The following is a 14,182-nucleotide window of genomic DNA, read 5'->3' on the forward strand; positions in this document are numbered from 1 at the left end:
AACCCTGTTTATCTGACCTTCCATTATCTGGCTCTCCACATTAACTGAACAAGCAGTGCACACACATTCAGAAGTGGGTGATCTCTCCTGTGGCCGCTAGACGGCACTGCAGCCTCACACTTCCCATTCTCCGGATTATCTGAATTTTTGATCATCTGATCCGGCCCAGGTCCCAACTGGATCTGATAAACAGGGCTCTGATGTATAACCAGTAACCATTACAGTACATGTTTTTTCAAGTTTTGTAATGATGTCATTCTTATATTACAATGATCAAATAGCTTGAAATACCAGATTCCCAAAGGACAAAATGTGTCAGAAATCTGGTTCAGATGTTTACTAAATGCTAGGTTTTGCCCATTGAAAAAAGGAAGAAATAAACTACAAAAACAAAAAGATTTATGGTTTTCAGCTGTCAATTAAAACAACTCAGTAAATATAAATATATCAGTATTTCCTGTGTGTAGCCTGCCCTGCCCCATCCTGCCCATACGTAATAACAGTCTCTTCTCAGGCCTCTCACAAACAACTGCGCAGAATCAGCTCTGTCCTCTTGTGGAATCAGCAGCTAAATTAAAGTGAAGATGACACAGATATTTATCACACAACACCAATACTGATCATTAACATATACAGTATATTTCATCCTTGAGGCTTTTAAAGTCCTTTGCAAATTCGAAAAATGAAACTCTGAGATAAATTCTGACTCCCATGGACGTCAATGAAAATCATATTGGCCAGCATATGGACATATATATCAGGATTGCTTCACTCACCACTGAATGCAACCAACACCAGAGTGAAACAAAGCAAACACAATCAGTTGAAGACAGGAAATGCTTATAGTCAGCTATGAGGCATTTCTTTTTGGATGCTGAGCATATCACCAGTAAAGGGTTCTGCCTTAGTCTCTGTCTCTTTCTGACTGAAATAATTTTCATAGGTGCAGTGCTGTTGCCTACAGGTTATATCCATTCAAGCAATCCACTAGGCTTAGACATCTGTAAGAACACATTTTTATACTTATGTGTTGGGCCAAATTTGACCAACCATGGTCCCTTTAAAGATGCCTTTTCTTTTTTGCAGCCAAGTAAACTTGCCAAATTTCTGACCTCTGAAGGATTTTTTAAACCATTTTAATAAGAAAACTAAAGAAAAGGACTCTCCATCAACTTTTGCCAGGAGCTTCCAAATTTACCAACCTTTAAAACTCAGATTCACTCTCCATATCCAATTCTTTAAGGGTCCAGGATGTGTGGATAATCCAGTTTAAAAGTGACCAGTATGATCAATGTGATAAGATGACTGAACAAGACCTCAGTTACTCCTGAAAGTGACAATTCACTTACCCTATAGTAATCAGTACTGTACACATCTCTGGACATTCCAAAATCTCCAATCTTCACCAGCAAGTTCTCACCAACCAGGCAGTTCCGGGTGGCAAGATCACGATGCACAAAGTGCTGTGATGCCAAGTAAACCATGCCGGATGCAATCTGCTGGGCAATGTGCAACATTTGGGACTGGGTCAGCTCAGCCAGAAGGTTGCCTTCTGCCATCAATACTGCATCTGGTCCATGTGCCCTGCATGGAGCACACAAAAATAGGGGCTCATGAAATAAGAGGTCACTTATAAACTAGAGCGACCGTGGAGTTCGCATTAGGGAAACTGAAAATGTAATAGTGGCTTATTTAAAGGTGATGGGCTAAATTCATGTGTGGTAGGAATGAATTTGTCTCAGTGTTTTTTTCCTTCACTGTTTTCTCTTTCTTTCAGGGTGAGGAAGAGAGGTAGTTGAATATATTGCTTGTGAAAGTAAGGAACTGGAACTAATAACAATACATCCCATCTTAATCTGCTGTGCCCCTGCTGTTCCAGCACAGGGGCCTTTCCTGGACAAAGGCTGCCAGTTATTCTAACTGTATGGCAGCAGGAGAACATCAAAGACAGGATTTATACTTAGTTCTCTAGATGTGAAAGGCCACTGCAGTAACACCATTTTTCTTCCCTTTTCTAAAGCCTATAATATCTCCTTCCACACGGAGATGGGCCATGACGCACGTGTGTGTGTGTGTGTGTGTGTTTTAATTTAAGGTGAGAGAGCTAACTTTACTTTGGGGAACAAAAAAAGAAATTAGAGGAATGATTTCAGATTTACACCCTTAATTTACCATCCACATGAAGTAGCTCCACTAATCCCAAGTGCCTTTTGTTGACTTTCCCATGGGTGGTGAATTCCAGCTGATGCACAGGGGACAGATCACAAAACTCATTCCAGTTGGCATGGTCATGCCAGATCAGAAAGCTGAGTTTCTTTCACTGGTTCTAGGTTAGCTTTGAAGTACAGTAAGTCCTTAACACAAACGGATCAGCCCATTCACATGAGAAATTATGAAGTTCTTTGGGGCAGGGATCATGCCCTTGATAGCTCATTGTGGCACAACCAAATATACATATATATAACTTCTCTGTTGTAATTACTGACATTGTTTTAGGGCAAGCTTTACTATCCATTCCCTGATACTGAATTAAGGCAAGACTAAAGAGGTTAGTTGACCCTGATCATCCTCCACCCTGATGTGCTTCAGCATTCTGAATATCCATTATTTTATTCCACAGCAGAACCTTCTCTCCACATTTGTAGATTTGACCTTCCAAATGGGCCAAATCCTCCCCTCACTCCTCTTTTTTTAAAACAACCCTCCCCCACCCAGTGATTTGCTTTCCCATAGACCCCATTCCTCACCCCAAACAAGTACTCTGGATCAATAGGGGTTATGTTTAGCCTCAATTCATCCTTGGGAGGAGGGTACAGAAGCTTGGGAAAGGCTGGCAAATTAATCAAATTCTGATACTACCTACCAGAAGTATGATATAAAAATTGCTGAGAGGGAGAAAAACTTCACAGGTGAAGTGACAGATCTGGGAGCTAAATGAAGGAGGGTTTGTCACATTACTGGGCCTGCAGTTGGCACTGTGCAGAAAAACTAGCTGCACATGTTTTGTCATGGAGCATGGACAGCCATGCAACTGGTGGTAGTTAAAGAAATAAAGGCAGGATGAGAAATCCCAGATTAAAACCCATATGTGAATTCATGATAAAAAGCATGGCACGTCCTCATCACACAGATTTTTAATAGCCCTCCTCAGGAAGGAAGTTGCAAATCTTTACTAATTTAGAAAACTATTTATCTTTCACCACATATTTCTTTCTTAATTAAACTTCTGCATTTTTTAAATGTTCAACCCATCTTGCTTATCTTCCTAACTTTCCTTGTTAATCATGAAATCCTTATCTCCAGCAATGCACAGCTGTAAGAGACAGTAGCATAGACTCTGCCTGATCTACATCACCCCTCCTATGCCACAATGGTGCACACAGGGAAGCTTTTGACCTTCAGGATGCGGTCCTACTCCTGAAACGCGACACTATGCTGCAGGAAGCAGCGATACTCAGTTTGGTCCTACATTGGTTAAACTCTGGATTCAGTTTCCCCTGATGGCCTTGGGTGGCGCTGCAGGGTAAGAAATAGATGCTCTTTTACAGACCAATTACAACTAAACTTTCATCTGCAGTACAAGCTGCAGCAAATGTGAGAGGAATGACAAAATTAAGGTCAGATTAAACAGCTTGTCCCAACATAATCATTTTATGTTCTAAATAAGTCTTATTAATAAAAAAACACCAAGTTAGCATATATACTGTCTGCTAAGCTGTATTACTATATGATATTTCAAAACCAGAGTACAGGAGTTACAAAACAACATCTAATCAGAAAATAAATAAACAATTAAATAAATATTTCAAATGATGATTAATAAGCATCTACAATTCCAGCTTGTTTTAATGTTGAAATTTTATAAACAGGCAGTCAAGACTGGAATCATTTGCAGAGTGGAGGCGGCATTAATGTCTCAAAAGAAGAGGTTATAGACAAGGTGGGGATAGGAAATGAAGGGCCATAAAAGTGAAGCAAGTACCTTGCATATCTTCCCCAGAGAAAAAAATCTGCTTTATAGTTCATATAGCCAAAGTCTCTAACTGTGGAACAAAAGGCTCTTGGGTTACTTACACACTGGGGAAACCCTGTCAGATTTACTAGGGCTATCCCAACTGGGAAATGTGGGCAAGCCCCTGTGGGGGAAGGAGGTAGGATGGTAACATAGGATCTGGAACTGGTAGGGTTGGAAGGCCTAATTGGACACCCTCAACCCTCTGGTGGAACAAGGTGCTGGAAACCATCAGGAAGACTTCACAGAATTTGCTGTCCCCTATGCAAATGTTTTCATTTAAGAGCAAATTCTGTCCTTGTTTATTATTATATGGGGCAGCATGTACTAGTGCATACAGTACATGCACAAGGCCAACAGATTCTTGGGCTGGCCCATGAGTTATCTACAAAGTGTTTTGGCAGCAACTATTAATTTATGATAGCAGCTCTACCTAGTAAAGAGTTGATTTCAATCTTTGATACCCAGATGCACATCACCACATATCTTTATAAATCTGCACACTGTGAGTCAAGTCAAATCAAGAACTAGCAATATTACTGTACCATAGTAGATCATTAGTATTGTCTAATGCTTCCTTTGTGACAACACACAGGGTTTAGCAATTGGCCCCTAATGGAACAGTCCTTATTCATAATTTTATTGCACTAGATGAAGGGTAAAATTTGAAAAAAGCAGTGAAGTGACTTATGGGACAGATTTACAAAGGTATTTAGGTGCCTACAGATGCAGGCAGGCACCAAGTGGGATTTTCAAAAGCATCTGTGTGCACCATTAGGAGCTTATCTGAATCTTTAGGCACCTAAATACCTTTGAAAATCTTGTCCATGTGGGACAAGTCGAATTAAACTTAATGGCCTAAGTCACTTTTGAAAATGGAACCTAAGATCCTAAGTCACTTAGAGAGAGACCTGGGTGTTTTGACTGATCACATGATGACTATGAGTCACCATGTAATCCTAAAATGCACCAGGCAAGGCATTTCCAGTAGAGATACAGAGGTATTAACGCCATGATGCAAGGCATTGGTAAGACCTCCTCTGGAATATGGTGTACAATTCTGGTCACCCATTTTCAAGAAGGATTCGTTTAAACGATCACAGGTGCAGGGAAGAGCTACTAGAATGATCAGGCAAATGGAGGGCCTATCTTATGAGAGGAGACAGGAAGAGCTTGGCTTGTTTAGTCTAACAAAACAAAGGCTGAGAAGGGATAGGACTACTCTCTCTAAATACACTGGGGGTGTGGGTGGGGGGTAAACACCAGGAAGGGTGAAGAGCTATTTAATCTAAAGGTCAATGTTGGCACAAGAACAAATGGGTATAAACTGGGCATGAACAAATTCAGGCTGGAAACTAGAAGAAGGTTTTTAACCATCAGAGGAGTGAAGTTCTGGAACAGCCTCCCAGTAGGAGTTGTCAGGGCAAACAACTTAATTACTTTTAATAGAGAGGTGGAACTGTAGGATGGGGTTGCTTATGATGGCAGGTAGCAGGGTTCAACAGCCCTGGGGCTCCCTTCCCGATTATTTCTTACATTCCTAAAAGCTCATGTTTCATGGCTTCAGCTGGTCACCTGACAGGTTCAGGAAGGGATTTCATCATTTCATTCCCCCCTCCCCGCCGCGTATTCTGGTATGTTTGGGTTGTTGTTTTTTATCTCCTTCCTCTGAAGAGGAAGAGATGGCCACATCTGGAGATGGAACACTGGATCGGGAGGGCCAGTCCTTTGAGGCAGCACATAGCATTCTCTCACTCAGGTGTTTGGTTGCCTGGTTCTTGCACACATACTCAGCGTCTAACTGATTGCTATATGTGGTGTTGGGAAGGAATTTTTTTCCAGGTCAGACTGGCAGTGATCTTGAGGGTTTTCACCTTCCTCTGCAGCATGGAGTGTGGGTCATTTGCCAGTATTAGCTGGGTATATTAATCAATTCCCTCATTGTAGAGGCCTTGGGCATTGTTGCACCTCAGTCATACCTATTTTCCGCCTGTGGCACATAATAATTTAGTCTCCTGGTGGTCCCTTATGGCCTTAAACTCTATAACTCTATATATCTGAAACACAAAATATGCTGTCTTATGTCCCCCGCCCCCAATACTGGATCACAGTCTAGTTAAGAATCAAGGGCAACAAAGTGCAACAGAATGGCCTTTTCCAATTTTGAAAAACTTCATCAAGCTTAGGGTGACCTTGCCAGTTAGGATGAGATTCTTGTTTCTTAAAACGACATACATATCTCATTGTGCAATATAGTTGCTGTTTATAAAAAGGTAGATATGCAGATAGTAGCAGCAGAATACAAAGTATGGTACTAAAATCATGTAAATGTTAAAAATGTTTATTATACTCTTCAAAATAAAAGTTTGTTTATTGTAACTGAGTTTCACATTCTCAGTATTACCATCCTCTCCAAGGGCCCAGTTTAAACAGATGCAATGGCACTGAAGTCTTTAGGTCTGTATTTGAGTCATAACATCTATCCAGGAACACAAACATAAATAATAAATTCCATAGATAGGCTAAATGTGTGGATCTAGTTCTAGATTAGATTTAAACTGGGGTTTGACGTTTGCATTTGAGTTTAAATCAAGAATAATCTTTAAGGTTTGATTTCTTATTCAACAGCACCAAATTTTCGTGAGCTGTTCTCATGAGATTTCAGGCCCAAGAGGTAGAAATTTCATGGAAAAAAAGCTGTTGCAAATGTCTATTATCTTGTAACATTTCGTCTACATCCCGCGTGGAAATCTCTAATAACCAAGAAACAAACCCAAATCCAACTCCTGGATCTAATCTGAAACAGAACTATAAAAATAGCTGGGGATTTGGGAATAAATCTTTCCTCTCTTGAAATTCTTGTAATTTTTTTCCATCTCAGATGTGGATCTGAGATTTCAGTTTTGGCTCATCTTTTATAAATTAAGCAATTACATTATGTGATTCACAAATACAGTAAAGCATGATTTTTTTTTGAAATGTACTGACTGTGTTTTGCTCCTTAGATCTTTTATGCTCCAATATGAGAGATTTATTTTTGGAGTGTCATGTATTCTTTCTGTTGTTATTGCATTTTCCTTTCTCCTTTGCTTGCCCCACCTAGAGTATTCCTTTGCAGAAAAAAAGCTTGTTCAAATGCCTTTCTGCAGCAAAAGAAGCTGTGAGAAATGCTGTCAAAAATACTGTACGTCTCAATACTGTAAGTTTACAATAAGGGGATGGGCTGCAAAACATAGATCTGGATCCAAACTCCCCCAAAGTTCAGGGGTGTTTCCATCCAGGGTTTTCTTTTAGGCCTAGCACAGAGAGAAATAAGAAATACAGGATAAGCTGGATTTTGCCAAACTTCATTAGTCAAGCTTTGGATTTGAAAAACTAAAGATGATTTGGAATCAGATCCCATTTTAGCCAAGGTCTCAAAATTTTATAAACAAACACCATCTGCAGAATTAGTCATGGAAAACTATGGCCAAGGAAACAGGGAACTGGGATACAAGCCATGTGGTATAATGTAAAAAATGTAAGGAAATGATTTAAAGATACTTCTAAATAGGCAAAACGTGATGAGGTAAGACACAAAATCACAAAATGTGAACTAACTGGGTGTTTATTAGGTTTTCATTCTTAGGGTATGTCTACATTGGAAAGAAAACATGGCACTGAGAGCCTGTGTCAATTGACTTAAGCTCGCGGGGCTAAAAATATTAGTGCAGATGTTCTCGCTTGGGCTGGAGCCCTGGCTCTGAGACACCTTCCCTCTCCTCAGGTTTCAGAAACACTACCCCCACTATCACCTATGCAGAATGATACACCTTCATGAATTTACCTGAGGAATTTATTCAGATCTCCGTGCTTCATGTACTCAAAAACCATGATGAGTGGATCACCTTCCACACACACGCCATAAAACTTCACAATATGCTCATGTTGTAGGTTAGTCAGCAATTCTGCCTCTCGGTGGAAGTCTTTCCGAGCATTATCACTGGCATCTTTCAGTGTCTGGAGAAGAAATGGAAAGGGATATGTAAAACATAAAGAATGCGGTGGGCCGGGGGGCGGGAGGAGATGAAGGTGCAGTACTATGTCAGGGACAGAGAAAATACATTTTTGGTGTGACTGATTATAAATATCAGATCTAGATCCAAGTAAAGTACAGACCTGTGATTTTACAGTATTTCCTCTGCTATATTTCATCACATATTTATTATTACAGTAGAACAGAGTTATGAACACTAGAGTTACGAACTGACCAGTCAACCACTCACCTAATTTGGAACCGGAATTACATAATCAGGAAGAAGCAAAGACCAAAAAAAGAAAGCAAATATAGTACAGTACTGCGTTAAACATAAACTACTAAAAAATAAAGGGAAAGTTTTAAAAAAACATTATCTGACAAGTTAAGGAAACTGCTTCTGTGCTTGTTTCATTTAAATTAAGATCACTAAAAGCAGCATTTTTCTTCTGCATAGTAAAGTTTCAAAGCTATATTAAGTCAATGTTCAGTTGTAAAATTTTGAAACCATTGTGTTTTGTTCAGAGTTACGAACATTTCAGAGTTATGAACAACCTCCATTCCCAAGATGTTGGTAACTCTGAGGTTCTATTGTATTAATTTTTTCTGTTGCAGTAACTTGTAGAAGCCCCAGTCATGGACCAGGACCCCATTGCTAGGAGCAGGACGAACACCGAACAAAAACACAGTCCCTGCCACGAAGAGCTTAGAATAGACAAAGGGTCTGAGTTTCTTTTGCTTTACACTACTGTAAAACCCCACTCTTGAATTGGAGCCTGTGAGTATTGTAAGTTATCTGAAGTAAGGACTGGTCCCTCTAAAATACTAAGCAGAATTGTAGGTGTTTTAATTAATTGTTTTATTGTTGTTATTGCTGTTTGGCATCAAAATTGAGTTAAGCGTTTTGCAGACTTGCAGGTGGTCATCTCTGTGCACAACAGCTACAAACTAAGGCCCCAATCAAAGACTCACTTTGAGTTCAATGGATCTACTCGCATGCTTAAAGTTAAGCAGAGACCAAATATATTTCACTTAAAAAGAAAGGAAATGCTACTATAATAAGGACCAGATGGAGGGGCGATGTGGGATGGAAAGAGGAAGGCTGGACAGCAGCCTGAAGGTTCTACAAAATTGCCCCTCATTCTTTCCCATAAATCCCAGTATCTGCAGATTTTGGAGACCACTCTCCTAGCTCCTCTATGACCTCACAAACATTTCTTACCTGAGAGGAGCATTTCTGAACCTCATTGTGTTTTCTGAGACAAGTGTCCCTCTCCCACAGGGATTACCAGAAGAGGGGGATGTCACAGTTTCAGGGTAACTGCACCTGTATTTCCCCCTCTGTGATCCCTCAAATGCACCCATTTAAAGGTTTCTGACTCCCTGTCACCACTTCTCTTCAGTGGAGCCCTGCATCTCACTCCCTTCTGACTAGAATTTTTAAGACTGCACAGCTCCCTGATCTACCTTGTGATAGCCCCAGCAAGCCAATCTGCCTAAAAGACCAGCGCTTGCGCTTTGCTTTCTCTTCAAAAAGCTATGCACTGTGTACTCCCAGAAATTACAAATCACCACATAGCTCCTTCTCAGCAAGCACATTTGTTCTTAAAGTGAAAGCATTACTGGGAAAGCATATCAAAACAACCAAAAAATGAATGAATATTAAAAAGTTTCAAGTATCAGAGGGGTAGCCGTGTTAGTCTGGATCTGTAAAAACAGCAAAGAGTCCTGTGGCACCTTATAGACTAACAGACGTTTTGGAGCATGAGCTTTTGTGGGTGAATACCCACTTCATCGGATGTTTAGCACAGATCACTCTAAATGCACCATAGAGCTCTGGTAGGGTGCTAGTCATTCAAACCTCATAATGGGGCTTTCCCTGTGGTTACAAGTTCATATCAGTCTTTAGATCAGGAACATAGAAATGAAGGCCCCAAGTCAGTTTAAGATCAGGCTATTTATCCAAAAGTCTTTTCTTTGCCTGTTAGTCTCTGGAGAATCCACTTTGAACCTTTCTGGAGGTGTAATAACCTGAGTGATTTGCCTTAATCATCCCCTACTGTTTTCACTAATGGAGGAGCTGTGCTAATCCCCCCCTCATGGAATGTATACAATCCTTGGCTCACAGTGATACATAAGCCATTCATTTACATTTAAGACAATATTGTCTCCCAAAGATATTGCAGGTAGTTGCTCTGTCACAAGTGCAATACGGATTTTAGCCGCTGCTACCTACCCATTATTCAACATCATTATATGGAGCTAAGTCATCTAATAGCAACATAAACTCAGGTTCCATCTATCGACACAGAACAGCCATGTTATGGGACCAAGTTATAACACATTATTAGATTGTTCAGGACTTTAGAGTAGTACAGGAACCGAGCTAAGGTCCAGTCTATAGCAAATAATGGAATTACAGGGGACATCTGCATCACAATGTGGTTTCCTATGATGATTTTATCTGTAGTGTAGTTGGGCGCTCATTCAACTAACTGTCAATATAACAGCTCTAGAAAAACAGTTCATTGTAAAAACAATTTTTTAAAACAAAGCAATTATGAGGACTACTTTAAAAAATAAAATTTGGGGGAAATACGTGCATCCCCATCACATATTTTCTCAGGAAGATTGTAAAAATGCTAACAGCTTTGTTGTATCAAGATGGCATATTGTGTGTTTCAGAAACTAATTTTTTATCTCCAAGAAGCAGCAAAATTATCCTATGATGGAGCAGTTGCTATAGCAACTACACATTTTCCGTCAACCAGCAGAATGAATAATGGTCTAAAACCTGGGTAGACTGTTGAGAGTTTCTGCTACCATGGGGGTTGCCTGAACTTCTCCCCAACTTGCACCTCATGTTTCCCCCCCATGTAGCACGCACAATAACTTTACTGTATTAGACAGAGCTGACACTTGTGCATGGAGATACTGGTGCTGAGCAAAAATTAATAAGCAAACAGAATTTACATACAAATGACACAGAATACTGCATTTGGCTTGTTCTCACTCTAGCAGGGAAACAGGAGAGTCTTAAAGAAATTGAAACAAAGATGTATTCATTATTAGTGACAAAAGGGCCAAATCTCTGCAAGCAAAACTTCCCCTGAAGTGGGCATCTTTCCCCACAGACAGCAGAGCTGCTCCATGGCTGTTGCAAAAGCCCCACCTCTGCTTCACCCTGAATTGTCACAGATAAGAGTCTTTTCAGTCATGGATCCACTGGCCATACTTTTCCCTTCCCCTAGCCCAACCCAAGCCCTCATTCATGAAACAATTTGGAAATTGCCCTTCTGGGTCTGTGCTCCATGGTGCATGGTGCAGAACCTGTTACAAGGACTTCTGATATCCTCCCCGACCCTGCATAACTATGCAGTGGAGCTGTAATGTATGCTCACAAAAGCAGAGGGAACAGGAGTTACCCATAAGCAAGGACTGGAGGGTTTGGCTATCATTATAATTATTATTACTATTAATGTTATTAATAACAAAATTCTATAGATATATTTCCTTCACAGCGCACTGAGCTTTCACCATTAGATTCTTATCACTCTTAACTGGGTTCACCGTCCCTCCCCATGCCATGCAACAAGCTATGCTGTGTATTTACTACAAAGTCTGGCTTGATTTAAAAACCTCTCTGAACTGGGTAGATCTGATGAGCTGAAAATCCTCACTTTTTGTGTGTGTTGTGTTTGTGGTTCTGTGTATTGTACAGGCAGAATTTCTCTAACTGGAACAGAAATCAACAAGCAAATTGCCATCTATATGATTCAATCCTGATATCAAAAATAGTAGGCACTTGTGTCATAAAATCAGCTACTCCACTTACGCAGCTGACCCTCTAAGGCTATATTTACAATACAGGCAAGGGGTGTGATTCCCCAGCTCATGTACACATACTTGTGCTAGCTTGTATAAATAACAGGATAGCCACGTTAGTGGCAGCAGAGGCATGGCTTAGCTATTCCAAATACAAACCTACCTGAGTCTTAATAAGAGCACACAAGGACATGCACACAAACAGAGGAATCACATCACTAGCTCATAGCCTAAAATATATGTGAGTTGCATCTGAGTTTCTGAGATCAGGATCAAGACTTAAACATCCAGCTGCACAAAATAATATGAGGCATGTGTGCCCATTCCACCCCCATGGCTTCAGGAGGACCAGGAAGCAGCTGCAGACTTGTGCTCCACAGGAATTCCCTCTAGTGGAGGTCAAGTGAATCTAGTGGGGTCAAGAGATTCCAAGACTATGCCCATGGATCTGTTCCTATGACAGTGACTTATGGAGGGTACTGCAACCCTAAGTCTGCAGTAGTGGTTTGGAGTGGCAACGTGGCATAGAGGGGACATGTGACTATTCCTCCATCCATACACCAAACCTTTTGGAACTGCCTTGCAGCAAATAGCCTACCCATGTACAGAGGGCTCGTACAAGGCTTACAGCTCACTTAAGTCTTTTGTGCATAGGATCTGGCACACAGAAAGAGTTCCTGTACACAACGCACTGTCCAAAAAACCTAGAGGTCAAAATATATGAAATCTAACTGGCTCAAAAAATAGTATTATTTTCAATGGAAGAAGCACGGATATTTGGATGTGTATGGTATCAGAGGGGTAGCCGTGTTAGTCTGGATCTGTGAAAGCAGCAGAGAATCCTGTGGCACCTTATAGACTAGCAGAGGTTTTGGAGCATGAGCTTTCATGGGTGAATACCCACTTCGTCAGACGCAGGTAGTGGAAATTTCCAGGGGCAGGTATATATATGCTAGCAAGCAAGCTAGAGATAACGAGGTTAGTTCAGTCGTAGAGTGTGAAACCAAGGGAGAGACTGTTCTGTAATTAGCAAGCCATTCACAGTCTTTGTTTAGTCCAGAGCTGATGGTGCTCAAATTTGCAAATGAACTGAAGCTCAGCAGTTTCTCTTTGCAGTCTGGTCTGAAGTTTTTTTTGCTGCAGGATACGCCACCTTAAGGTCTGCCTATAGTTGTGGCCAGGGAGGTTGGAAGTGCTTCTCTACACGGTTTGTATATTGCCATTCCTGATATCTGATTTGTGTCCATTTATCCTTTTCCGTAGAGACTGTCCAGTTTGGCCGATGTACATAGCAGAGGGGCATTGCTGGCATATGATGCGTATATTACATTGGTGGACGTGCAGGTGAATGAACCATGATGGTATGGCTGATCTGGTTAGGTCCTATGATGGTGTCGCTGGTGTAGATATGTGGGCAGAGTTGGCATCGAGGTTTGTTGCATGGATTGGTTCCTTGAGCTAGAGTTACTATGGTACGTGTGCAGTTCTGTGAGAATACGTTTCAGGTTGGCAGGTTGTCTGTGGCAAGGATTGGCCTGCTACCCAATGACCCGTGAAAGTGTGGGATCATTTGTCCAGGATGGTTGTAGATCCCTGATGATGCGTTGGAGGGGTTTCAGCTGGGGGTGTATGGTGATGGCCAGTGGAGTCCTGTTGGTTCTTTCTTGGTTTGTCTTGAGTACAAAGACAAACCCAAGAAAGAACCCAAGACAAACCCAGAAGAAACCAACAGGACTCCATCTGCCATCACATACAGCCCACCAGTAAAACCCCTCCAACGCATCATCAGGATCTACAACCATCCTGGACAATGATCCCACACTTTCAGGGTCTTGGGTGGCAGGCAATCCTTGCCACAGACAACTGCCAACTGAAACGTATTCTCACCAGCAACTGCACACGCTACATAGTAACTCTAGCTCAGGAACCAATCCATGCAACAAACTCGATGCCAACTCTGCCCACATATCTACACCAGCGACACCATCATAGGACATACCAGATCAGCCCTACATCACTGGTTCATTCACCTGCACGTCCACCAATGTAATATACGCCATCATATGCCAGCAATGCCCCTCTGCTATGTACATCGGCCAAACTGGACAGTCTCTACGGAATAAGGATAATGGACACAAATCAGATATTCAGGAATGGCAATATTACAAAAACCTGTAGGAGGCCCTTCAACCTCCTGGCACACTATAGCAGACCTTAAGGTGGCTATCCTGCAGCAAAAAACTTCAGGACCAGACTGCAAAGAGAAACTGCTGGCTTCAGTTCATTGCAAATTGACCACCTCAGCTCTGGACTAAACAAAGACTGTGAAT

The 14,182-nt window shown here is 41.2% G+C and overlaps 1 protein-coding gene across 1 annotated transcript in view; it reads right to left on the bottom strand.

The window, feature by feature from the left end:
* The window catches only part of NTRK2 (neurotrophic receptor tyrosine kinase 2), a 303,730-nt gene that overhangs the window by 56,421 nt on the left and 233,127 nt on the right, over window positions 1-14,182 (bottom strand). The window contains exons 14-15 of the mRNA XM_032771140.2: window positions 7,839-8,011; window positions 1,350-1,584 (exon numbers count right to left, since the gene is read on the bottom strand). Coding sequence (XP_032627031.1) covers window positions 1,350-1,584; window positions 7,839-8,011 — 408 coding nt within the window. The remainder of the gene's footprint in view (window positions 1-1,349; window positions 1,585-7,838; window positions 8,012-14,182) is intronic.

This window comes from Chelonoidis abingdonii, chromosome 6, assembly GCF_003597395.2.
Source record: "Chelonoidis abingdonii isolate Lonesome George chromosome 6, CheloAbing_2.0, whole genome shotgun sequence".
NCBI lineage: Eukaryota > Metazoa > Chordata > Testudines > Testudinidae > Chelonoidis > Chelonoidis abingdonii.